This window comes from Plutella xylostella, chromosome 11 (genome assembly GCF_932276165.1).
Source record: "Plutella xylostella chromosome 11, ilPluXylo3.1, whole genome shotgun sequence".
NCBI classification, from domain to species: Eukaryota; Metazoa; Arthropoda; class Insecta; order Lepidoptera; family Plutellidae; genus Plutella; species Plutella xylostella.
In genome coordinates this window covers 3,710,642-3,735,679 of record NC_063991.1, presented here as the reverse complement: position 1 = coordinate 3,735,679, position 25,038 = coordinate 3,710,642, and the positions used below count along the sequence as shown (strand labels likewise).

Sequence of the window (25,038 nt, the reverse complement as noted above, 5' to 3'; positions counted from 1 at the left end):
CCAGCAAACTAAACAAAACTTGTAGTACAAGGAGGCGGAATATTATCTATCATGCAATGTTTTCTATCTTTAACTTCGCGTTGGAATTTCTAGGTATATATTTCAGTTAGCTGATAAACTTCGATACCGCGGTTAATTCATACAGTCCTGTACCGGTATTGAGTTCTCAGCGCCATCTGTTGTTTGTCATCAAAACTAGTCTATGATATCTACTTTGTTTGTCTTTCCTTTTAAAATTTACTTATAATTTTTATCTTGCTTTTACTCGAGAATACCTGCAAGTAAGAGCTCTCAAGAAGGAACATGTGAGGCCTCGGCTGTGGCGGCGGTGGTGTTGATGTAAAAATGAAATACTTAATCTGTGAAATTAAAACACAAACCACAGAGTACTTTCATTTACAAACAAAATGTCAATGATATATGACGGCTTGGCATAGAGAAAAAATAAATAATTGTGAAAAGAGTGCCATCTCGAGGAGTTTTTTGTCATACTCTATACGTCATACTGAACAGCGCCATCTCTTTATATTTCTCAGCCTCATTGTACATACATACAGGGTGCCCTGTTGGGACATCCTGTATGTATAGATATTGTTATCACAAGTTATTTACTTCAATCTATAAAGATATAGTGCAGGTGGGTTATTCCGTATTTCGTATAATTCCGATTTTTGCCGATTTCTTCCAAACGCAGCGATACTTTGAACCGTGGAACAAACCCAAGCAAGAAGATTAAGTTGCCATCAAAGTGAATGGTTCCACGTTTCAAAGTATGGCTGCGTTTGGAAGAAATTGGCAAAAATCGGAATTACCCGAAATTCGGAATAACCCACCTGCACTATAAGACATATTTGCCTTAACGTAGTTACACCACACAACAGTTAAGAAATGTAAGTTCAATCTATTTATGTACCTACCTACATGCAACAATAATAAAAAACAAATTATTATAAATATAATTCTTTATTACCTCGCATATAACAATGTTTCAGTTCAGTTTTGTTCATGTCACTTGTAAAATAATATGCGAGTGGGTGTGTGTATTCCTTTTTTATTCCTTTCACCATGAAAACCAATTCATGTTTTGTTAGTAAGCAAATCCTTTCAATTGATCCCTAGCGGCATCATAATGCACTTGTGGTGATAAAGTCATTTCGTCCAAGATAATAGTGCATCATTTATCCTCGTGAGGCAAATCTTTGACGACATTTATCAGTTTGGTACACATAGTATTTTAATCTTCAACGGATATGAAGATGTCGATCGCTCTTTGCCAGTGCCGCCATTTCAGCTCAGTTCCCGTGGAACCACATGGAACCTGGATCCATATGGAATCTGTCAGGTCGCAAGAATTTCATAAAAACACTTTTTGCGGATAAATATGCTATTTCTTGACAAATCATGTTTATTTTTATTTGTAGGTAAGTAAATAAAATTTATAAATAACGATATACCGAGAATATAGGCTTTTAATACAAAAATGTTATTTACGAGACATTGTAAGACAACTGAACTGACACTGACACGCAATTTCTTCATAATAGACGCATTTTTCCTGAAATAAAAATGACATATTATGTATCTAGCCTATCTGAAACCTAGTTAAACATTGTGAGATATGGCGTTTCGACTTTCTCCGTGTTCGGCATCATAAGGGTCACAGTGACAGTTAAATAAAGTCCATTTTTCTCTCCACCTTTAATTTGCAAGGTGCGGGTGCCTATATAAATAGAGTGAGTCGCCCGCGCGCCTCAGTTGTAATATCACCATGCAGAAATGACTAGGTTTCAGATAGGCTAGATACATAATATGTCATTTTTATTTCAGGAAAAATGCGTCTATTATGTAGTCTGAGCCTATCTGAAACCTAGTTAAACATTGTGAGATGTGTTTATTATCGCATGGTGGAGAGAAAACCAACTGTGACCCATAAGCTACTGATGAGTATATCAGTAGATAAATATTTGAATCTATAAATTTATAATGCATAGATTTCTAGGTAATAGATATACTAAAAAGAAAGGTATAAGTATACAGAAGACTTAAGTACTTCCTTATTATTCCTGACTTGTCCGAAAGTTATGGAAGGTATGTACCTATACATATAGGTAGGTATTTATACATATGGATACACACAGTGCCTCTTCGAAAGCAATACTTATAAGTAATTATTGATCAAAATCTTGTTATTGTCAAGGCAATATTTTTAACATACACTAGCCGAATGGATGGAACTAGTGAAATACTTTGCAACAATATTTAAAAGCTGTAAAATGTAGAATATCGATCCAGGCCGCTGGGGCTCAGGTCAGCACATGCTGACTAGGGTATGTAATTCTGGACTGACCTCAGAAATGCAGCAGCCGCCCTGGAGCCTCGAGGACCTGCTCAGTCAGCCCTGTACGACGACACGGCCTGCAACACCTGGCGCGGCATCTAGTCCTTGGAACGAGGAGTGGTGCTTGAAGGGAAGATAATTTTACTAAATATCTCAGCCTCATCAGCTAATGGAAAAGATTAGATGAAGGCTGTGACACTGGCGGATAACTAAGTATTCAGTTTTTCAAAACATGATGCAGGTCACCATATTCATATTCTAGTTTGACAAGTAACACACAGTCTAATTTTGTATTCTAACTAACTCGGCGGTTAACGAGTTCCTGTGCAGTCCTACTAGGAAGGAAAGTTATTTTATAAGCCTTTGCACCGATTTTGTGGGCTACTATCATTCTGTATCATCATGTGTGAATATTATGAGCTCTGGCAGCATTCCTTGGTAGACGACATCAATTAATAAAGATTGATTAACACAACAATAACAATTATAATAGTTGATAAATGAAACCCGGCTAACATGTCTTAACTGGGTAAGTAAATGATCAGTCATGCCACCAGGATAAGTAAAATGTTCAGTACTTCATATGAAAAACATTAACAAGGTCACCTTTAGGTATATTCGTCAACACTAAGGGCAGGTCTCTGCCAAAACCTTAACCTTTAAGTATGGACGTCATTTTTTCTTAACACCAGTGCGGACGTGGAGCCTCACAGACTCCTATATGCATACACTTTTTTTTGAGAATTTGATATAAGATTACTTTAAAACTGATTGGATATTGAATTTAAAGGATTTAGCAATAAAATTACGTGCTTATGTAATCAAATATTATTTTTAAAAATATAGAAATGTGAAAAATTCAAACTTATGGCACTTTTAAGTCCTAATTTACTGAGGCTACATTTTCTGGTATTAAAAACAGTCAAACTTATTACCATAACAAAATTAGTCTTATTTTCTTAAAATATAATACATAAGTAACCAAAAACACAAAACACCTGCTTCAGGTAACTATTATATAAAATATTGACCACAGTCTAATAGCGCCAATTTATTGGCAGTGAATGCACAGAGGTCTAGAACACTTGGAGACACACAGGCAACACAAACATAGGTATTCATCCTATGTTTTTTCGCGGGACAGATTCTACATGCTCTTGTGGACCCTTGACTGGTTTCTTGATCCTGGACACCTTCTGTGACCATAATTATCATCACCTAAAACTCGATTCATTAGTCAACCTCAGTTCTCTTGGCAATCGTCTATTTATATCACGTCTTTGCACATGAGGCACTACATGCACACGTGCTAGTTTTTTTAGAAATTACCTTTACCTTTAGAAGTACCAGCATTACTTATTTTACACATTTTGAAAAAAAAAACTAAAAAAACATAATCGCCCATACAAAAAGTATTGTATGACAGCAATGGACGTGTAGCCTGACAGGCTCCAGTAAATTTTTTGATGGTCATTACTCACGTGATATTCACCGGACGACTCAACCTCCTCCCTCATTGGTAATTTGGCAACGAAAACAAAAGCTACTGAGCCGCTCAATCGCGGGGAGCGGGGAGAAATAGGCAAAACTATGAAAACGTAAACATTAGGTAGCCTGTGAGACTCCACGTCCATACTTAAAGGTTAAGGCTTCGCCTTGTTGCAACCTCAAAGGTACGTAGGTAGGTACCTACTTACATTGTTGTAGGTTCGATTTTGAAACCATTAAGTCAACCTAGATAAAACAAAATAAAATAGCTCGATTAAATAAAGATGGTACGTAAAGATGTTAGTTGTACCTGATCAGACTTGATGCGACGACAGCCAACATAGTCTATGTCTCTAATCTGTGGAAGCAACAATCATGGTGGCGGGAACATGGACGGTTGGACGAGCCACCTCGAGCCTGACTTATCAATCAGAGCTGACAGTTCGCCAACAGCAGATAGCTTGCGGCTATCTATAGGTAAACTTAGGTAGTTAGCTATACCCAAGAAAAAGTCCTTGGACATCGATATGACAGTGGAAAGGCGAATAACTGTGACATTCTTTAAAACAAAAATGCTTGTTGTTGTTGTTGTCCAGCTAAGGAAGGTCACCTACTTCAGCGACCTGGTATTGCATTCTGAAAGAACTGCGAAGAGTTAATATTATGACTAATAATTATTACTTATTTAGAAAGTTTTCAGCAAACTCTAATAAATCAAGCAGCTACCACGTCACCGCTGCCCGGTTATAACTCTGTACTAGCTTAGTAGATATATATACCAGTTCTAGCCTTCAGCTAGAGGCCAGAGAGCTCCTAAATGAGATACGAGTACGAGCATGACACAAGTAATTTTTTACTTGGTAACTAGTTACGTAACTAACTGAAAGATCCATAAAACAGTTGAGGATTACTCAAAATGGAATTGTGAAAACGGCACGCCTGCATCTTAACCAGTCAGTCTAAGTAGTTTCAGCAGATACAGTGTTGAAAAATAGTTATGAAACGATTGCGCCAGAATCGAATTAAAAATACATTTTCATTAGAGAAGCCGTTTAGGCATGACTATGTACTTTCACCCTTTGGATTGTGCTCCAAATGATGACCTTCGAAATTCATAGAAATTTAATGACGACTGCCATTGTTTATTATCTAGCCCCGTACATTGAGTAGGGCTGCGGCTACACGTGATGTGATACACAGTACACAGTAGGTACCTATATGCATGTTCCCAGAATAGTGGAAGTTATAATTTTACCAAAAGGTAGTCGTCTCGTGCAAGAGCACCGTTACTCGATTTATTCGATACACAACTAGTAGACAGCTGCTGCGTAGGAGGTTCACGCATTTTTCAACAAAGAGCTCGGATACACACTCACAATCCACTGGGACATAAGGAAGACAGCTAATATGGTGCCACTCAGAAACCGCGATGACACTCCGATCATGATCACCCGACAGTAGGATCATAATAAATTCGGTAACTTGTGAAGCGGTATGGTATAGCAACAGCGACTTTCACGAAATCAGGAATTAGCTCAGTGCTTTTAGGTTGAACACTCGCCGGTGGGATTCACTTTGCTCACAGCCGAGAAAAGAAAAGACTCAAAGCTGGAATCTGCCGATGTGTCATGACACTTAAGATTGTCTGGGGGTCACTTTATATGACGAAAAACGAACTTTCAGTGCACTGCGGCGCGGGCCGCTCTATCTGTTTGTATGTATTAAACGTGCCGATTGCACGACAGCTCTCGTTCGTTCGTTTCTCATCAGTATAGAGTAAAGCTCCTGTACTTACCGTGCGTCACCATTCCCATGAGTAGTCCAATGATCTTTAGGCAGTTTAGAACAAAAGCTGCATTAGACAGTTTCTTCAGCAGACACATCGAAATAAAAAAAAAAATTATTGCACAACTATCCCCAGGAGCAGTCTACAGGTCACTTTCACAGGCAGTTCAGAAGAAAGCTGCTTTAATAGAATACCCTACCTCAGCGGAGGCATCAAATTGAAGTGCTATAACACTTTTAGAAGCGGTGCACGTTACCCGATTTGTCGTCATCCATGCCGATGCGGCTACGGCGACTGCAGGTGGTTACTCAGGCTTCGTTGGTGTGCCCTTGTATGGCTAACATGACCAACCTTGGCAGTAAACGTTCGTCTGCATATGCCAAAATCACTGATGAATAGCGCACGTTACTCGATACCTTCTAAACAAGTCACTCATAATGATGGCTGATGATGATGATGACCGTGCTAGCAATAGTGCAGGCGGTTCCGCCGAGCATAAAATCTCTTCCCAGACAGGGGGCGTTTGGATCTGGCAACCAGAACAGGAGTGCCAGGTGTGCGCAGCGATGCAGGTGGGACAACACAGCCGCCAGGGCAGGAGTGCATGGCTGGGTCTATGCAGCGATGCAGGTAGCACAAACCGGTGGCCACGGCCAGGACCGGGTGTACGTTGCGATGCAGGTGGCACGAGACGGCGGCCAGCGCAGGAGCACAGGGCCGGGTGTATGCTGCGGTGCAGGTGGCACGAACCGGTGGCCAGGGTAGGAGGGCAGGGCCGGGCGTACGCTGCGATGCAGGTGCCACGAGACGGCGACCAGCGCAGGAGCACAGGGCCGGGTGCAGGTTACACGAAACTTCAATTTCACCGAATCGGCCTGCCTACCCTTAGCGGGTAGGTACCGGTGGATCACATTACTCGCCACACATGCCACAATGTCCCAACATACTGAAACTCGGAGCCACGTGCTTCCTGTAAAAAATCCTATGACGGTCCTGGAAAGCTCCTGTTTGTAAAGCCTTACATAAGCTATAATCAAGTGCATTATTGTAATTGCAAAGTTTTTATCAACTGTTTTCTAAAAATATTAGAAATTGAGGGTAGAAAAATATATTTTTAATTATTTTTTCCTGTATAAAATTAACATATGCTTTACTTAAAGCGGTCATTAATGTAAGCATCTAGCTCAAGCGCCACTAGTAGGACCGGAATATGTGATCAATCATCACCACGACTATTGAATCGGACCCTACTGCGTGGGATAAAAACCCCAAGCGCCGGAGCATTATGACCAGTGGCTGAGCTTTTAAAAGCAGTAAATAATAGCATTTTACTCACGGCTTATCAACTCAAACCTTCGTTGCGAAATCCTCAGCAATGGCTGCGTGCGCAGCAGCCGGCAGGCCCCGCGCCGCCTGGTCCGCATCACGCTACAGCTCCCGGCAGCGATGACTCCGCAAATTCAATATTATATTTTTCCCCGTCGGAGCGAAGCCGACAAGAACCGTGGCTACATTGAGCCATTTTGCCGAAGTGTTCACTTCAAAAATCAAAAACCAACTGAGGCGCGCGGGCGACTCACTCTATTTATATAGGCACCCGCACCTTGCAAATTAAAGGTGGAGAGAAAAATGGACTTTATTTAACTGTCACTGTGACCCTTATGATGCCGAACACGGAGAAAGTCGAAACGCCATATCTCACAATGTTTAACTAGGTTTCAGATAGGCTCAGACTACATAATAGCCATAGATCATGACAATGTTAACATTCAAATACTACTTATCTATGTGTCTTGTTATTGTTCTATGGTCTTGTTGATAACGCCATCTTACATCTTTTTTGGTAACAAGAGTAATATAAAGAGATGGCGCTACCTTCTACTAAAAGTTCCGCCTTTAAGGCACTGACCCCCCCAGCTTGGCTTTGGCTTGTGTTGTGCTTGGATGTGTTTTTGTCAAAAACCTAAAAATGTTCTTAGCTATTCGCACCCTTAAAGCTAATAAATGATAATTTCACCGATAGTCTGCTGAATAAAGTGTTTAGCACTGCATTGGGTAAGAATAGTTTTATAAAACCTTCATAGTTACTTACTTCTGGTCTTGAGGTTAGCTTTTCCTCCATTTGTTTGCTAAATTTATGCTACACACAAGAGTGAATATGTGGCAGAATGTAGAGTTGTCGGTGGCTGTAGGCTCAGTGGAAGTGAGAGAGCCTGCAGAGGTCTTTAATTAGCTGGTGGTAGGGGGTGAGGGCGGCCTTCCTCTTCAAATGCTATATGAGTGTTTGTTTGTGGCCTCCTATTCAAAAAGTCTATATCGTTTTAGCTCTAAATCTGGTGCAGTAAACAGATTATCATGCTACAGTCTATTGAATTTTTATAAAATTATGAACTATAAATCTTCTTGCATGTTATGAAAACTGGTAGAAATGGTTCTGAATACCTACTTACTATTTTTCCCACCTTTTACACTCATGTATTTCTGCAATAAAGGATTATATTGATGCTGTTTCTGAAGGCACAAATTCTAATTTTAGGCTGTCATAACCTTATATACATATCAGGCTGTATGAGTGTTACTGTTAGTGAGTGGACTGATGGTCAGTGGAGCAGAAGAGTGGAGACCACGTACCGGTAAGGTGGAAATCATTGGGGGAGGCCTATGTTCAGCAGTGGACGTCCTATGGCTGAGATGATGATGACGATGATGAGTGTTAAGTCAAATCTCATATTTCACTGGCAACATTTCTAGTTTTACATCGCTAAAATTAAATTTTGTGCCTTCAGAATATATTTCATTATACTACTTAGTTAGAAGTCATTAATTGCTATTTGAATATATTTCTCATGTTTTAGTTGTACGAAACCACACTATAAGATGGAGGATGGCATGGACATAGAGGAACATGATCTGTTGAACAACCCTACTGTGAGGAGTGTGTTTCCAGATCTTGCCGTTCTCAAACAAGAAATAATTGATTTTGATACAAATGAAGGTTTGTAATTTGAATGCTCTGTTAAGGATACATTTATATTATACACCCTGTACTAATGAGGAAATATTATGCTGGCCTGATCAAGGTTTTCTAAGCTATACTCATCTATGGTTGAATGGTGTAGTGGTTAGTGACCCTGACTGCTATCCCGAAGGTCCCAGGTTCGATTCCCAGCTGATATAAATTGTTAAAGACAGATATTTGTTTGCACTCAGGTCTTGGGTGTTGATATTAATATTTAATATGTATCTATGTATTTGTGTAAATGTATCTGCTGTCCGATACCCATATTACAGGCTCTGTCTAGCTTGGGGTCGGATGGTGTGTGTTTTTTATGTGATTTTTATTTTAAAAATTTATCTTCCATAATCATATCATTCCATTCCATTCTCTGTGAGGGTGTAAGTACCTGCACCGGGCTCTCTCGAGTGGAACCTTTGCATGTCCCCAAGGTCTAAACTGCCTTCCTAAGCTTGGACCATTTCCCACCACGCTGGTCCACTGCGGGTTGGTGGGTTCACATATCTAGATGTGCTAGATCTAGATATGCAGGTTTCCTCACGATGTTTTCCTTCACTATAAGAGTGATGGTATACATTGTACTTAAGTTAAAAGAACTCATTGGTACATGTCAGGGCCAGGATTCAAACCCGCATCTCTGGCGTTACTTAATTTACATAATGAAGTAACTGACTGGTGTAGTGGTTAGTGACCCTGACTGCTATGCCCAAGATCGTGGCTGTTGATTGTTTGTTGACGTGGTTTGTTTAAATACAGATATTTGTACTTGGGTCTTGGGTGTTGATATTAAATATATATATGAATGAATCCGATACCCATAATACAGGCTCTGCCTAGCTTGGGGTCGGATGACCGTGTGTGAGATGTCCCCACATATTTATATTTATTTATTTATAATTATAGCACTCACACTTCTCTCTAACATTCCCCTGCATACATTCATCAGAGAACTCATTCTATCCACAAATACATCACATTCTGGTGCTTCGGCGAGCAGGGAGCCGAGCGAGACGGCCGCGAAAATATGGTCGATGCCGTTTTCATACATTTTGATATGTACGGTGGCCTGCGCCTAAAAGTATACAGGCGGAGTTTTTAAAATAGCGATCCCTGATGATGAAGGGACCAGCTACATCTGTTATAAATCCGGGGACGTGTAGCAGTGGTGTTTATGTGGATGTACTTGAGCAGCATGTGAGCTTGAGATCGCTATTTTAAAAACTCCGCCTGTATACTTTTAGGCGCAGGCCACCGTACATGTACAGTCAGCTGCATAAGTAGCTACACACTACACTTTTGTACCGTATCAAACTACCTACTAAACAAAACGACAATGGTTGAATGAACAAACAGGAAGTTGGTGAGTTTGACAAGGTTCAAAAGTGTTACTACTTATGCAGCTGACTGTACTTCTAATCCAGTGGCTGACATATCCCTGTCTTAACAAAATTGAATGAAACTAACACTTATCTGGCTAACATTTTCACAGCAGTGACAAACCACAGACCGACTCTAGCGTTGTAAACTAAAAAGTAGAATATTTACTCTTTCTTCATTCATATCACACCCTAAACACATTAATTATATCTATCCCAACTAAACTTTATTGTACCTTACAGAATCCTTTATAACGCCGGAAGTACCAAAGAGATATGAAAACGAAAATCAACTACACAATTTAACGGTCTACAGTAGGGATCATCCTACCGAGTGCTCCACTCAAGACCTGGATGTGAAACCTGACCACCTGTGTACTGACATGGATGACACAATAACTGTTAAGGGCAACATTTTGACGGAATTTCATGAAATTGAAACTGAAATCAAGAAGGAATCAGAGAATGTTGTACCAAATGAATTGCCATTTTACAGAAACAGAATTATACTCGGCAAGATACATGTAGACGAGTCTGACGAAGAACGAGAAATTGATGCACCAGGAGACTGTAATAATGTTGTAAACATCAAAACAAACAATGATCAAGATTTGGCAGGCTCAATATACACTGATGTAAATAGAAGCATGAGGATAACTAAACAGTATTATGAAATGGAAAAATGTTTGGGAGCGAAAATTATTCTAACAAACTGTTATACAACTCTATTGAACAACAACTGTTACTGTGCTCAGTGTGCAGTGTTGTTCCCCACCACTGAAGCGTATAGTGAACATTACACGAGCACACACACCGAGACCACTCACTCAACTAATGCCTCGGCTTCTCTTGTGAAAGGAAAACAAATCATATACCCACGTGAGAAAGCATTTGTGTGTGACTCCTGCATGAAAATATTCAGCAGAAAAAGCAGCTTGATAAAGCACATTTCAATTCACACTGGCGAAAAGCCATTCGAGAGTGACATTTGCAAGAACACATCGAGGCATCGGTCCACAACGAAAAGACACAAGTTACTTCACACTGGGGAAAAGCCCTTCCAGTGTGACATTTGCGCGAAAACATTCAACCTTTTAAGTAGTTTAAAGAGACACAAGTTACTTCACACTGGCGAAAAGCCATTCCAGTGTGACATTTGCACGAAATCATTTAACCAAATATATAATTTGAAGACCCACAAGTTAACTCACACTGGCGAAAAGCCATTCGAGTGTGACATTTGCATGAAAACATTTAAACGAAGAAGTCATTTGAAGAGCCACAGCTTACGACACACTGAAGAAAAACCATTCCATTGTGAAACTTGCAAGAAAACATTCAAATATGTATTGTCTTTAAAACTACACAAATTAACTCATACTGGTGAAAAGCCTTTTAAGTGTGAAAATTGCACGAAAACATTTTACGAAAAAAGTAAATTAAAGAGACACAAGTTACTTCACACTGGGGAAAAGCCCTTCCAGTGTGACATTTGTACGAAAACATTTAGACGAAGAAGTCATTTGAAGCTCCACAAGTTAATTCACACTGGAGAAAAACCATTCGAGTGTGACATTTGCAAGAAAACATTTAAACGAAGATGTTATTTGAAGAGCCACAGCTTACGTCACACTGAAGAAAAGTGTGAAATTTGCACGAAAACATTTAACGAAAAAAGTGAATTAAAGAGACACAAGTTACTTCACACTGGGGAAAAGCCCTTCCAGTGTGACATTTGTACGAAAACATTTAGACGAAGAAGTCATTTGAAGCGCCACAAGTTAATTCACACTGGAGAAAAACCATTTCAGTGTGAAACTTGCAAGAAAACATTCAAATATGTATCGGTTTTAAAACTACACAAATTAACACACACTGGTGAAAAGCCATTCCAGTGTGACGATTGCACGAAAACATTTTATCGAAGATGTCATTTGAAGAGCCACAAGTTAATTCACACTGGCGAAAAGTCATTCCAGTGTGACGTTTGCATGAAAACATTTTGGCGTAAAGATAGTCTTAAGAGGCACATCATGTTACTTCACACTGCAACTTCATTCTGAAGAAATGTGTCGGAAAAAATGTTAGATCCGGGAAACATGAGGAAACATAGTACATGACACGGCGTGAAACAGCGGGATGTCAGTGAGTGTCAGTGGGGCGCGCTGCGGGCGAGGGCTCGGCCTCCGCCTGTCCCCTCACTGAAGGCAGCGCCGGCGACGCACAGGCCGCGTTGTCGACACGCTCTCCTACACCCACATACAAGCGACTCCACCTACACTAACCACCTCAGTTGCAATTCTGACATCGGCGCGGACGGTCGCTTTCTAGCGGCGCCGTCTGTAGCCGTCACGTGTGACTCACTACTGAGTGACCCGGCTGCTCAAGGACAGCGTCCTGTTGTACACCGAGATGCCTGAAATCCCGGCTCAATTGGAAGCCTCGGAACAGTAGAAAATGTCATTAATCGCTAGGTTAAAACAACTACATGGTTCTTTATTTTTAATAAATATAATTATGGTATACCTAATACTGATGTTTGTTGTTTTCATATTTGTGGTACCTGTTGCTGTGCTAGTGCCGCGGCGGTACAGAGGGCCTTCGCAAGAGTGCGCCGCGCCGTCCTGTCCTCAGCAACTGTCCTGGCTTCTGTCCAGCTCAGCGCTTGCGCTCGCAGCTCGCCGTCAACTGTACGCCGCCATGTGTGCACCGACGACCGGGACACGGCGTCTGCGGCGGCTACTAGCTACTCATTCAAAGCATGTTTTGACATTACTCATATTAGTTATGTGCATTAAAATAAAAGTTATTGGACTGTGTATAATTTTAAGGACTGATTTTAACTGCAATGGAGTATGAGTACCAGGATTTATCGTTTATAGTAACCCCAACAATCAATAAGTACCTACGATAGAGAGTTTATTTTTAGTTAGAGGCCGTCCATTAATCACGTGAGGCTCAAAGGGGGGGTACTGAAAACCTCACGAAACATCACGAGGGGGGAGGGGGGGTTCTCGTTAGACATCACGTGTATTATTTTTTTGTCAAAAATTAGGTATTTCTGAACCGATATTTTGGACGGCGCAAAAATTTTAACGATTTGTAGTATGACCTTTATTTTTTCTAGTCAAAAATTGCCTTTACATAGACTTCCAAAAAAAATACACGTGATCCAGGGGGGGGGGGGGGGGGGGGGGGGTTGGTCCCAAACCTCACCAAATATCACCAGGGGGGAGGGGGGGGTCAAAAAATGAGAAAAACGACCTCACGTGATTAATGGACGGCCCCTTAGTGTAATATAATGCGATCCATTTTTTGGCGAATTAAGAACAAAGTGCCGTCTTGGCGTCCCCCGCACCTCGGTAACTCAACTGAGGACCAAGTGTAGGTTTTTCATAACCGATTGAGCTGTGAAAATCGACATTTGTACGGTGCGGAGCTAGTGCAGCGCGTATACCGCTAGGTGGCAACTCTCTCGCGCTACACAAATTCGCGTTTACTCGCCGCTATTCTAACGGAGTAAAAACTCGCACTCCCCATGCGGGTCAGCATGGAGACGGGGAGTTGAGCGCAACGTCTAGTGTATTGTTCCTCTGTGGCAATGTGTCTGACTATGCGGGGCTGCGGGGGACGCGGGGTCCTCACTAACTCTGAACTCCAGATATTAGGTCCTTACATATGAAATTGGCGTTTTCTGTAGGAGGAACATAGTCTTTTTTTTTTTAAATGAAATACTTATATTAAATTAATCAAAGTATGTAAAATCTGTTCATCAATAATCGACTTTTAGGTAGTGTTGTTTTAGGATCTGTTTTACTTTATTTTTATTTGTATCTAGACTGTCTAGCACTTCTGTAGGTAACTCGTTTAGTGATTTTGACAACATATATTCCCATTTTCTTTTCCCATAGAAGTTATTATAATGCGGTAACACGTACCTTGAGAGGTAAGTAATTTAGTTTTCGTAACTGAGCGGGCCGATTTCTACGTTTTAATGTATTTTCTTTACAAAATTCTTCAAAAATGGTTGCTATTTTAATTTTATTATGGACACAAATTACTTTACAGTAACGAAATAGGCCTGCATCGTCACCTTCAAATTGAATCTTGATACGAGTGGGAACAATTAACTTTAATAGTCTAAGTTGGATGTTGTAAGATAGCTGAATATTAGATGAAAATGTTCGTCCATAGCTACTTATACCATATCCTATCAATGAGTCGGCAATTGACATGTACATCATTCTTATTATCTGATATGGCAGCTTGTATTTTAAAATTGAAAGTTTACATGCTAGTGATCTTAACTTGTTACAAATATGGCTAATATGTGGTTTCCAGTTGAAATTGCTGTCACCTAGGTACATATGTTGCGGTACAAGTTCTAAATTGTTACATTTACAATGAATATGGTTGTCATGGAAACATCGATGCTCATGGGCTACCACCATAGAACAACGCGGACTCGGGTGTACCCTCGGGAAGCGTCATAGCGATCTTTCTTGATACAAAAAAGTCTGCCAATTTTTGCGGGGGGAAATTTTACCGTTTACCATGATTATGTCTCATGGGATATATCATCATGAGTTTTAATTCCCAGCAATAAGGGTTACGTGAAGTGACATTTAATAATGAACACAGTGTCTTCATTTTTATTGCCAATGGATGTAACAATTATCGATAAGTGTTATCGATGAATTCGAGAACATGGGTTAGAAATACTAATTTCAAATTAATTAGGTATAGTTAAATTTAATTAGGAATGATTAATAAACGAAGTCACCCGCTTTTCGCTGTACATTTATACTCACGTGATAGATCGCGAGCCGTATCGCCGTTTTTGAATGAGTACAATGCACTGAAGTTGTCGAGTAAGTCGGCCACCCGACGGTCAGATGCTTTCAAGCCGCCCCTTCGGGCGGCCTCTGACTAGGCTTAACGACTGCTGCCGAAGCAGCAACCGGGACCCACGGCTTAACGTCCCGTCCGAAGCACGGAAGCGTCCAGAAAAGAACCATTTGAAATCGGTAACTCATGCTGTAGGTACCTACCAATGGCTGACCGTGTCAGTTGTTGCTTAACCTCAGTGATCAGTTACGATTACTGAAGCCAATTCGACTACGGACGCTTCCCAACTATGACCTTTTTTGTCGATTAATACATATCTACATACCGGTACATCACTATTGCATTTTTCTGATATTGGTTGCTAGGAAACAGCTAATAACAATAAACCATGACCAAATCTGTGATGAAATCCGGAATCCGAATATTCTATAAATTGAAGCTGTCATTTTAGTATGTAAACAAATCATTTTCTATGAAACGAACGCTTTGCCAACTAGATTGAGTCTAGTGAAAATTGAGACTGCAACTAGTTTTTATAAATCGGTGGGCCTTTCTGGCCTACCATACCACCCCGCCAGAGGGGAACGTCTGCCTATTTCGTCTCCAGACCATTCATACTCAATGGCTACCACATATGGTGTTACATGTGATTTAAGGTAAGGAGAATGAATGTGGACAATTTTAGTTTTTTGCGCATTTAATACTAGACCAATGTCGTGAGCCCACTTGCACAATAAGTCAAAGTTGTTTTGCATGACCTTTTGCGCTTGTAAAATGTCACTTTCAGCCACTACCAGGCAGGTATCATCTGCAAACTGATATACAGAGCCCTGATACTGATACGCGCAATAGAACCGGTAGAGAAGATAAGTCATTTTGGCAAACGTTTTGGATTTAGTCGTTCTACCTGTCCACAATATGGAAAAACAAACTCTCCATTTAACGGCAACTCTCTATAACGCCAAAAAATGCACAGTCCCTTCAGTGTCGTTATAAGAATAAGAATAAGAATAAGAATAAATTTATTCAGATAACTATAGGTAATACATATTTTAAAAATAGGTCAACTCTTAAATCTAAAGGTAGGTGAAATACTGCTCTGAACTAGGAAATAACAGAGTTTTTCCTGTGTTTCAGATTAAAAAGTTACATAAAGAAACTTAAGCATCTAATTAAATAATCTCAGTAACTAAACATCTTAATATTATGAATAAGTTTAAACAAGGCAAAATTATGTAAAAGGAATGTGCAAAGTAGAAGTTAAATTGTTTGCTGAATAATTTTATTGTGTATATGTACAACGTGCAGAGGTGACCGCATCATCATATATTAGTAAACTGGGTCAAGATCGATAGGTATTAAGTACATACTAAAAATCTTTCTCAAGTCTGTTTAGATTTAGTTTGATACATTGTTTACGTGTAAATTAGCTTAGGTACGGGTTTATTATTATGGTTAGTAGGACAGTTCCGTGTGTTCTATTACTTATGTAGAATTAATCTAGTTCATTAAATTAAAATAAGTACATACATAATATTATACATGAATAAGTTCAAATTAGACTACTTAATAAGAGGCGCCTTTAGACGCCTTCATAATTAATTGACGCAATGTACCGTTTCTGGGCTATAAGCTTAGCTGGGCATTCGGCATCTCCCGTCTTGTGATTGCAGGTAGAGTTTACACTGTATATGAATTTATATATTTATAGTCATTACCTTAAAATAAAACAAACACATTATGTATAATTAAGTAGGTATATATTCTAGTGTTTATAGATATTAAACAAAATTAACTCACAGTCTATCACACTACCTATCACTTTCTCCACAACGCCCAAGGTTAACTGGAAGATAATGCTTTTAGAATTAAGTTCGCCTACGCACAAATGTAAGTGTGTGCAATAAATTATTTAAATGATAACATAAAAATAATAAACTAAAAAAATATAATTAAATAATCCAGCACGAGTTGTAGGTACCTACCAGCTCAATCGTACCCACAATGCGATAGCAAGAGAGAGCCTTTGAGCCAAGCCACCGAGCTTTTAATAGAATAGAATAGAATAGAATAATATTTATTTCAGACATAAGTCCATAGTTGTGTTAGTAACAATTTGGCTTATTATCTAGGTTAGTTACATTATTAAATTGAAAACAATAATATTATTACATTATTAAATTATTAAGTTAAAAACAATAAAATTATTAAATACACATTTAATCCAAATGCTCTTTGCAAACAAGTATTATAAATACTTATTTACAAAAAACATTTGGATTTTTAGGGCTATGGATTTTTACCCAGTGACACAAAACAGGGCCATCAACCCTCTCACTAATTACCTTCAGGGCTCGACAGGAGCTGCCCCGGATCCTGCGCATCAGGGAAGCCGCTCTCTTTCGCATTATTGCGTGGAACCCGTCAGTGCGTGCATCTGCAAACATCCCTGACGCACTGCAGTATCGAGGCAGCCCCAGCAGAACCCTGAAGGCATTGTTATATTGGACGCGCAGAGCACTGTAGGCCTTCTGCGTATACTTGACCCACAGGCTGCATGTGTAGAAGGTTTGGCAATAAGCTTTAAAAAGCGACACCCTTACTTCTTTGGAGCAGCGTGCAAACCTGCGAGCCAGCATGTTACATCGGGCCGCCAGCGCTCTGCGTTCCCTCTCAATGTCAAGGTCATCCGTGAGGTCCTCCGTGACCCAGTGACCCAGGTATTTAAATTTATTTACTCTGTTAAGAGGAGCACCACAGAGAGTTACTGGTGGAATATTATTGCAGGAGCGTCGCCCTGCCTTGAATACCAGCAACTCACTCTTCTTAACGTTATACCTGAGCCCATGAGCCACGGCGTAGGACTCACAGATGCCGATGAGTTTTCTTAGAGCACTGATCGAGGGACTCAGCAGCACCATATCGTCAGCTTAGCTAATGTTGTTAACAAAATTACCATCAATAGAGCAGCCAACACCGGCGCCGCTGAGCTCCCCGACCAGACGGTTGACATACAGGTTGAAAAGCTTAGGCGAGGTCAACCCCCCCTGCCTCACCCCGCAGTCCAACCCATACGTGTCCGAGAGAGAGCCTGCCCATCTAACATTATTCTGTTGATGCCTATACCAATACCCCAGGATAGCCACAAGTTCAGAGGGAAGATTGGTCTCACCAGACAGTTTGTCCCAGAGGAGGTCATAAGACACAAGGTCAAATGCTTTCGAGAGGTCCAGGAAACACGCATATACCGGAGTTCCCCTGTCCACATAGTACTGGGCAGTGTGCTTTAGACAGAGTATGGCAGATTCGGTGGACAGCCCAGGTCTAAACCCAAACTGTCCATCATGCAGACACATATGTTTACATAAATGGCTGTCAAGCACACTATCCAGCACCTTAGCCATGATGGTTGCCAGCGATATCGGCCTATAATTATTTTTATCTGACGGGTCTCCTCTTTTATCTTTGATAATTGGAACAACGATTGTTTTCATAAGACCCTCAGGTAGATATGAATGCCTAATACAGAGACTGTACAGCAAAGCCAGGACTCTTGGCAGGTGAACCCCAGCATACAGCAAATGCTCAATGCTAAGTCCATCATGCCCCGGCGATTTGCCTCTTGTCATTCGCACTATAATATTGCGAACCTCCTTGGCATTGACTGTGACGGGGGCGATGACGGAGTCAGCAGTGGGCATCCGCAGCGTGTCCCCCTGCCCCCTCGATGACTTCACCTTAAAATGCTCCATGAAGAGATTAGCAATCTCTGTGGTCTCACTTACCCCCTCCACACTCACAGGGAGGCCCGCCCTTGGGCTTAGCTTCTTGGTTTCTTTCCAAAACTGACTAAAGTTTTTATTCTTATGGTGAGGTGTTATGTCCATTTTTAACTGCGCCTCATTATCTTGGCACCACCTAAGTTTCGCCTTAAAAAGTTTCCTATCTTTAATCATTTGATCATAGCATGGTCCACGAGTTGGTTTGCCATTTATTAGCCACAACTGGAAACTTAGTCGGGCCTCCCTGTGAGACTCTTGGACATACCGATTCCAGCCGGTAACGTATTTTCGTTTTCTAACAGACTGTACGCTACCGGTAGAAATAGCTGCCTCCGATAAAATTGTTACAATCTTATTGTATAGATTATCTATAACACTACTATGTTGTATATTATCACACATAAAATCACAGCATTGATTTAGTTCAACTGGTAAGTCAATTTCTCTCAGCTTTTGGTTACACAGTTCCGTATATCTATCTATTTGAAGTTGACTCCTCTCCCCCCAAATAGTCTTATTATTATTAGTAATAATAGTATCACAATTTTCTAACCTAGGCTTTATAATGTCTATATTGCACGTAATCTCTAATGGGAAATGGTCTGACCAGAAAACGTCATAATAAACTTTGGCACTTATTATTGATAGTTTAGCTGCGCCCGTGACTAAGCAATGGTCCAGCCACCGTCTACACCCGTGAGCGTCACTAACAAAGGTGTAGGTATCGGGCGGCAACAATTCAAAGTCCGCACAAAACCAGTTTTGATCAGCACAAAAGTTTAACATTTCATTCGAAAACAACTCACCGGGGTGGGCGTTATAATCTCCCATTATAAATACCGAATCCACATCACAGTTTTCGATAATTGCGTTAATCTCACTTAGGCATTCCGTAAACTCGACTAGGTTACTGGCAGAGTCCGTAGGCATGTATACCGACACGATAAGAAAGGAACGTGCACCCAACTTAACTTTTATCGCCGCGAGCCGCACACTGTTACACTGCACAATCGAAACGCACTGAAAAATGCTCTTCCGCCACAGGATAGCGACCCCACCGTGAGGTCTCCCCCTTAGTATAGTGGACGAGTCCACTGCTGAGGTTCCAGTAAATCCGAATTCACCATCCAAAGTCCCAAGAAACTGCAGATCGTGCTCCATTAGCCATGTTTCCTGTAGCGCAATAATATCAGCCGACTTACACAGCTCACGAACACAATCAGCTGATCGCTTTACTGATTTACAGTTATAACTAACAAATTTACTTGTGTTATTTTCTGTGCTGTTTACTGCCATACTTGAGTTCGCTATTTTCCAATAATCGTCTCGCTGCTACTACTGAAACGATCCGATGAGTGCTTTAGCCTGAAAAATCGTCTGAAATATACTCCTTCAGGCCAAAAGCCAGATTCCAAGAACAGCGGAATTTTGTGTTTAGGTACAAAAATCTTAAATGACCCATAGTTTTTAGGCGTTTTTGTTTTAATCCGTTCCAGAGTAACTTTTACTTGGGTTTTACTATAAATGAAATCAATAACATCGTTGTCACTAACATCTTTATTTACGTTATATACAAACAACGGTACGTTTGTTTCCGCTGCTCTAAATTTGTCATTCGGCTGAGTCACGGCCCTGCCGGCGCATCCAGCAAACCGGTTTCTCATCTTTTTCCTCTGCACCGTCTGCCACTCTTCGTCCTTAGGATTTTGCTTCCAAGTACCATCTTCACGTACCAAGTCGGCAAACGACTTCGAACGCACGGTTGTCGCACCTTGTGACGTACAAACAGGTTCTACCTGTGGTACCGAGACTGCAGGGATAGCTGCGGCAGCGTCGTGCGATGCATCTAGATGTGTGCGTGTAGGCATTTGGACCATTTGGTGCTCAACCGAGGTACGGCTCATGTCAGCGATGGCATGCGTGGTAGAGCGAGACAGCACGCGCTCACACTCCTCCGTCGTTGCTTCATCAACAGCGGTGACGTCATCATCAGCTGACAGTTTACCGGTACCCGACAGAAAGCCCATCGTCCCGCTATCACATTCAATACTGTTCTGCAGGCAATAAGCACCTCTATTCTTATTGACATAGGAGTGGGTTTCATTCGTCTGACTTCTCCGCAGCTTATCAACTTCAAATTTTAACTGCCGTAATTCTTCTACCGTGGCATACTGATTATCAGATATATAGTTTTCTTGGATTTCCTTCAGTTCTTTCTGGATGATAATTATGTCCTTAAGAAGACGTGTGACATCTATATGGTCAAACGTTACTGGGGGTAATTTATGCAACTCCCGAGCAACAAAAATCGGCAAAACATCGGGGTCTAACTCTCTTAGCAAGGATATAATATCACTCAGGTCTCGATTTATCTTCTGCTCACCCTTTCGTACTATCTTTTTTCTTGACACGGCTTCGTACAGAAGACTTTTAGCCTCAATAATATCATCCTCCTTAAAAGATGTAGCACACAATGATAACAAGCTTACATCATCCATGACCTGGATCTTATTTTGTATAAAAGCAAGCACTTCGTTGATCACAATATTGCAACTTTTGCACTTTAACACTGAGGTTGACATTATTACGCCGAAGTTCAATAACCTCCATTGACAACAAAAACAAACGCTCGCGCTCGTTCCGCGGTCAGCTGACGACTGATTTATTTTATTTTAATTACCTACCAATCATAATTATTGAAATTTCAATTGTTCTTATGTAATAGGCCTGTTTTCTCAACTTAAAATCATAATCGGTTATGTAAAGAAGAAAATTTTAGTGTTTGAGACTTTTGTGATGCTTCAGAGAATCCGAGTATCGGTATCTTCTATGACAGACATCACATTCGTAAGGCTTTTTGCCAGTGTGAACACTCATGTGGCGAATCAAATGACTCCTTGAACCATACTTTTTGTTGCAAACGTCACACTGGAAGGGCTTTTCCCCAGTGTGTACTAACTTGTGCCTCTTCAAATTTCTTATTACGAGAAATGTGTTCTTGCAAATATCACACTGGAATGGCCTTTCGCCAGTGTGAACTAACTTGTGGATCTTCAAATGACATCTTCGGTAGAATGATTTAGTGCAAATGTCACACTGAAATGGCTTTTCGCCAGTGTGAGTTAACTTATGGCTCTTCAAATGACATCTTTGGCTAAATTTTTTAGTGCAAATGTCACACTGGAATGGCTTTTCACCAGTGTGAGTTAACTTGTGTTGTTTTAAAGACAATATATATCTGAATGTTTTCTTGCAAGTTTCACACTCAAATGGTTTTTCTCCTGTGTGAATTAACTTATGGCTCTTAAAATTTCTTCTTTGGGTAAATGTTTTCGTGCAAATGTCACACTGGAATGGCTTTTCGCCAGTGTGAATAAGGTTGTGTTTTTTCAAAGTGTATAGGTTACTGAAGGTTTTATTGCAAGTTATACACTCGAACGGCTTTTCGCTAGTATGAATGAACTTCTGTATTTTCATATTAACTAGTAGGCTAAATCTTTTATGGCAAGTTTCACACTCAAATGGTTTTTCTTCAGTGTGAACTAACATGTGCTTTATCAATTTACTTTTTGTGTTGCATGTTTTCTTGCAGGTGTCACACACAAATGCCTTCTCACGTGTGTGTGTGCTCGTGTAATGTTCACTATACGCTTCAGTGGTGGGGAACAACACTGCACATTGAGCACAGTAACAGTTATGGTTCAATAGAGTTGTATAACAGTTTGTTAGAATAATTTTCGCTCCCAAACATTTTTCCATTTCATAATACTGTTTAGTTATCCTCATGCTTCTATTTACATCAGTGTATATTGAGCCTGCCAAATCTTGATCATTGTTTGTTTTGATGTTTACAACATTATTACAGTCAGCTGGTGCATCAATTTCTCGTTCTTCATCAGACTCGTCTACATGTATCTTGCCAAGTATAATTCTGTTTCTGTAAAATGGCAATTCATTTGGTACAACATTCTCTGATTCCTTCTTGATTTCAGTTTCAATTTCATGAAATTCTGTCAAACTGTTGCCCTTGACAGTTATTGTGCCATCCATGTCAGTACACAGGTGGTCAGGTTTCACATCCAGGTCTTGAGTGGAGCACTCCGTAGGATGATCCCCACTGTAGACCGGTAAATTGTGTAGTTGATTTTTGTTTTCATTTATCTTTGATACTTCCGGCGACGTTGTAAGGGTAATTCTACCGTACGGATTAAAAAAATAAATAAAAACAAAATCAACTTTTACGCATATTGAAGTAGATTTTTAACTTTTACATAATGATGGGAACATTAAATAAAAAAATAAGAAATATAGTAGAATTATTTTAGGAAAAAATATGAACTTTTTGTTTTATTAAATAGACACGAGTGACTATGAAGTCGACATGGGTGATACAATCCATGTTTTTTATCATAAAATAATCATTTAAGGTTCTCAACTTTATTCTATAATATTATTCTCATTACATATAAACCATAATATGTTTTTGTCTATTGAAATTATATTTTGAAAAAAGTTTAAAAAATATATTAAAAATTTCGACAAAAGTGTCTTCACAAATGTCGAAATTTTTTGATGGTGGATATTTAGGTTTTATTAGGTGACCACAAAATAAATATGAATCAAGGTCATCGGAATCATATTAAATGAAAATAATACATTATTTTGGACTATTATCCCAAATATTTTATTTTTATTTAGATCAATAATCTCAGAATCGCTTTTTTCATCCTTGTCTTTTCCTTAGCACATTTTGTAATAAATTTGATTTGATAATCGTAAACCTTTAATGGTCTAAAATAATCTGCATTAATCATGGTGCCTCCTTTTTTTTAAAAACTTTATTTTTTTAAAGTGTTTTCCATAATTACTGTATTGTTTTTGTCAAATTTCTTATTCTAGCATTAATTTACTCATTTTTAATATTTATTACTTAAACCGTGTATTTCTTGTGCTTTAACTTCGTCTTTACCCCTATTTTGGTAAAAACCCTAAACCTAGGTAAAAAGATCGGTACATTATATAGTATAATTAACAGAAATTTCACAACACACTACAAGCTACAGTCACTTGTGTCGATCAAATAAAATCACAAGTGTCGACAAGACATATAATAACGCCTGCATCGCATGTTTGATACATCTGTTAACTTTTTTGACATATTTATCTCGGTAAACAATTATATTAGTGAATGCAATAAGCAATAGAAAAAAAAATACACAGTTAATAGATATTTGACCAAAGTCCTAGAAGCATCTGTCACCTCGTGTCGAACAAAATCACAATTGTCGAACAATTTTTCATCACGCGTGACATCGACATTAGTGAGAACATCGACAAAATACGCCATATCAGCTTCAATATGATGTTAAACTTGTGCATGTTTTAAAAATGTGCTAAGTACTCTCATACTCACTAAGTCAAGTAACAAAAATTGTAATTGAATGATCCATTTATTTTTTATAGCCTCCTCATTTGTGACAGGTCAACTTTGACACAGGTGTAGAACGTATATTGAATTTTGAATTACAAAAAAACTATTCATTCCCCACGAAAATTTTAGACTTGGCAAGGACAGGTGTGGTTTAGAGTTGCCATTAATAAAAAAATATGTTCACAGAGTAAAATATTTACCTTCATAAAATCGTGATTTATGAACGTCGACATTTGTGACTATTTTTTTATAACGGTTGTAGAATGGTCTGTATTTTTTTAATTAATTGTTGAAAAAATATAATATTTAACTATGAATAAGTAAAAGTATTGTAATTTATTTTATTATGTGAAATATAATCCTATCTCTACACAATATTTTTTTATAGCTGCTCAAACCGTGCTACCACGCTCGCGAACAATCGACACGACGTGACAAATCACATAGTGTCGATATGGTTTTTTCAATAAATAATGAAAATTTTCATTATATTTTATGGAGAACACATAGAACACGATCCCGGCTTGATTGTGATAGTACATTATTAACGTCTAGGTATTATATTTTAAGAGTTATTTCACGCGAACATAAAAATCGATGTTTGGTAGAATGACCCGTAAATGTTTCTGTAAGGTACAATAATGTTTAATTGGGATAGATATAAATGTGCTTAGGGTGTGACATGAATGAAGAAAGGATAAACATTCTTCTTGTTATTGGTATTGTGCAAAGCTAAAGTCAGTCTGTGTGAAAATATTAGCTAGATTACGGTTAGTGTGACTTTTAATGCAATTTTGTTCTCAGATGAATGTATGCAGGGGAATGTTAGAGAGAAGTATGAAAGTGAGTGCCATATTTAAATATAAGTTATTTACACTACTGTATTGGTTTAGCTGTAAGAGTAGCATAGTTATGGTTTTAATAGATCTATATAATAAAAATGAATTGCTGTTCGTTAGTCTCGCTAAAACTC

General features: G+C 39.4%; 5 protein-coding genes across 8 annotated transcripts in view; 3 read left to right on the top strand and 2 right to left on the bottom strand.

Annotated features, from left to right (window-relative positions):
• Positions 1-12,534, top strand: part of LOC119693302 (zinc finger protein 62-like) — a 159,265-nt gene extending 146,731 nt beyond the window's left edge. The window contains exon 5 of the mRNA XM_048623990.1: positions 12,104-12,534. The gene's annotated coding sequence lies outside the window, so the exon portion shown is untranslated. The remainder of the gene's footprint in view (positions 1-12,103) is intronic.
• The window catches only part of LOC119693291 (zinc finger protein 1 homolog), a 538,991-nt gene that overhangs the window by 327,598 nt on the left and 186,355 nt on the right, over positions 1-25,038 (bottom strand). The window lies entirely within an intron of this gene.
• Positions 7,533-25,038, top strand: part of LOC125489135 (zinc finger protein 62-like) — a 35,657-nt gene continuing 18,151 nt past the window's right edge. The window contains exon 1 of the mRNA XM_048623967.1: positions 7,533-7,667. The gene's annotated coding sequence lies outside the window, so the exon portion shown is untranslated. The remainder of the gene's footprint in view (positions 7,668-25,038) is intronic.
• On the top strand, positions 9,887-12,095 carry LOC125489138 (zinc finger protein 85-like). Its single transcript, XM_048623980.1, has one exon. It carries the CDS (start codon positions 10,388-10,390, stop codon positions 12,065-12,067), a length of 1,680 nt encoding a protein of 559 aa, XP_048479937.1. The 5' UTR covers positions 9,887-10,387; the 3' UTR covers positions 12,068-12,095.
• On the bottom strand, positions 21,311-22,815 carry LOC125489146 (gastrula zinc finger protein XlCGF52.1-like). Its single transcript, XM_048624011.1, has one exon. It carries the CDS (start codon positions 22,682-22,684, stop codon positions 21,410-21,412), a length of 1,275 nt encoding a protein of 424 aa, XP_048479968.1. The 5' UTR covers positions 22,685-22,815; the 3' UTR covers positions 21,311-21,409.

Bases quoted from the DNA above. Each gene is read 5' to 3' on its own strand.
- LOC125489146 (XM_048624011.1), bottom strand. From the start codon at position 22,684: ATGGATGGCACAATAACTGTCAAGGGCAACAGTTTGACAGAATTTCAT.
- LOC125489138 (XM_048623980.1), top strand. From the start codon at position 10,388: ATGGATGACACAATAACTGTTAAGGGCAACATTTTGACGGAATTTCAT.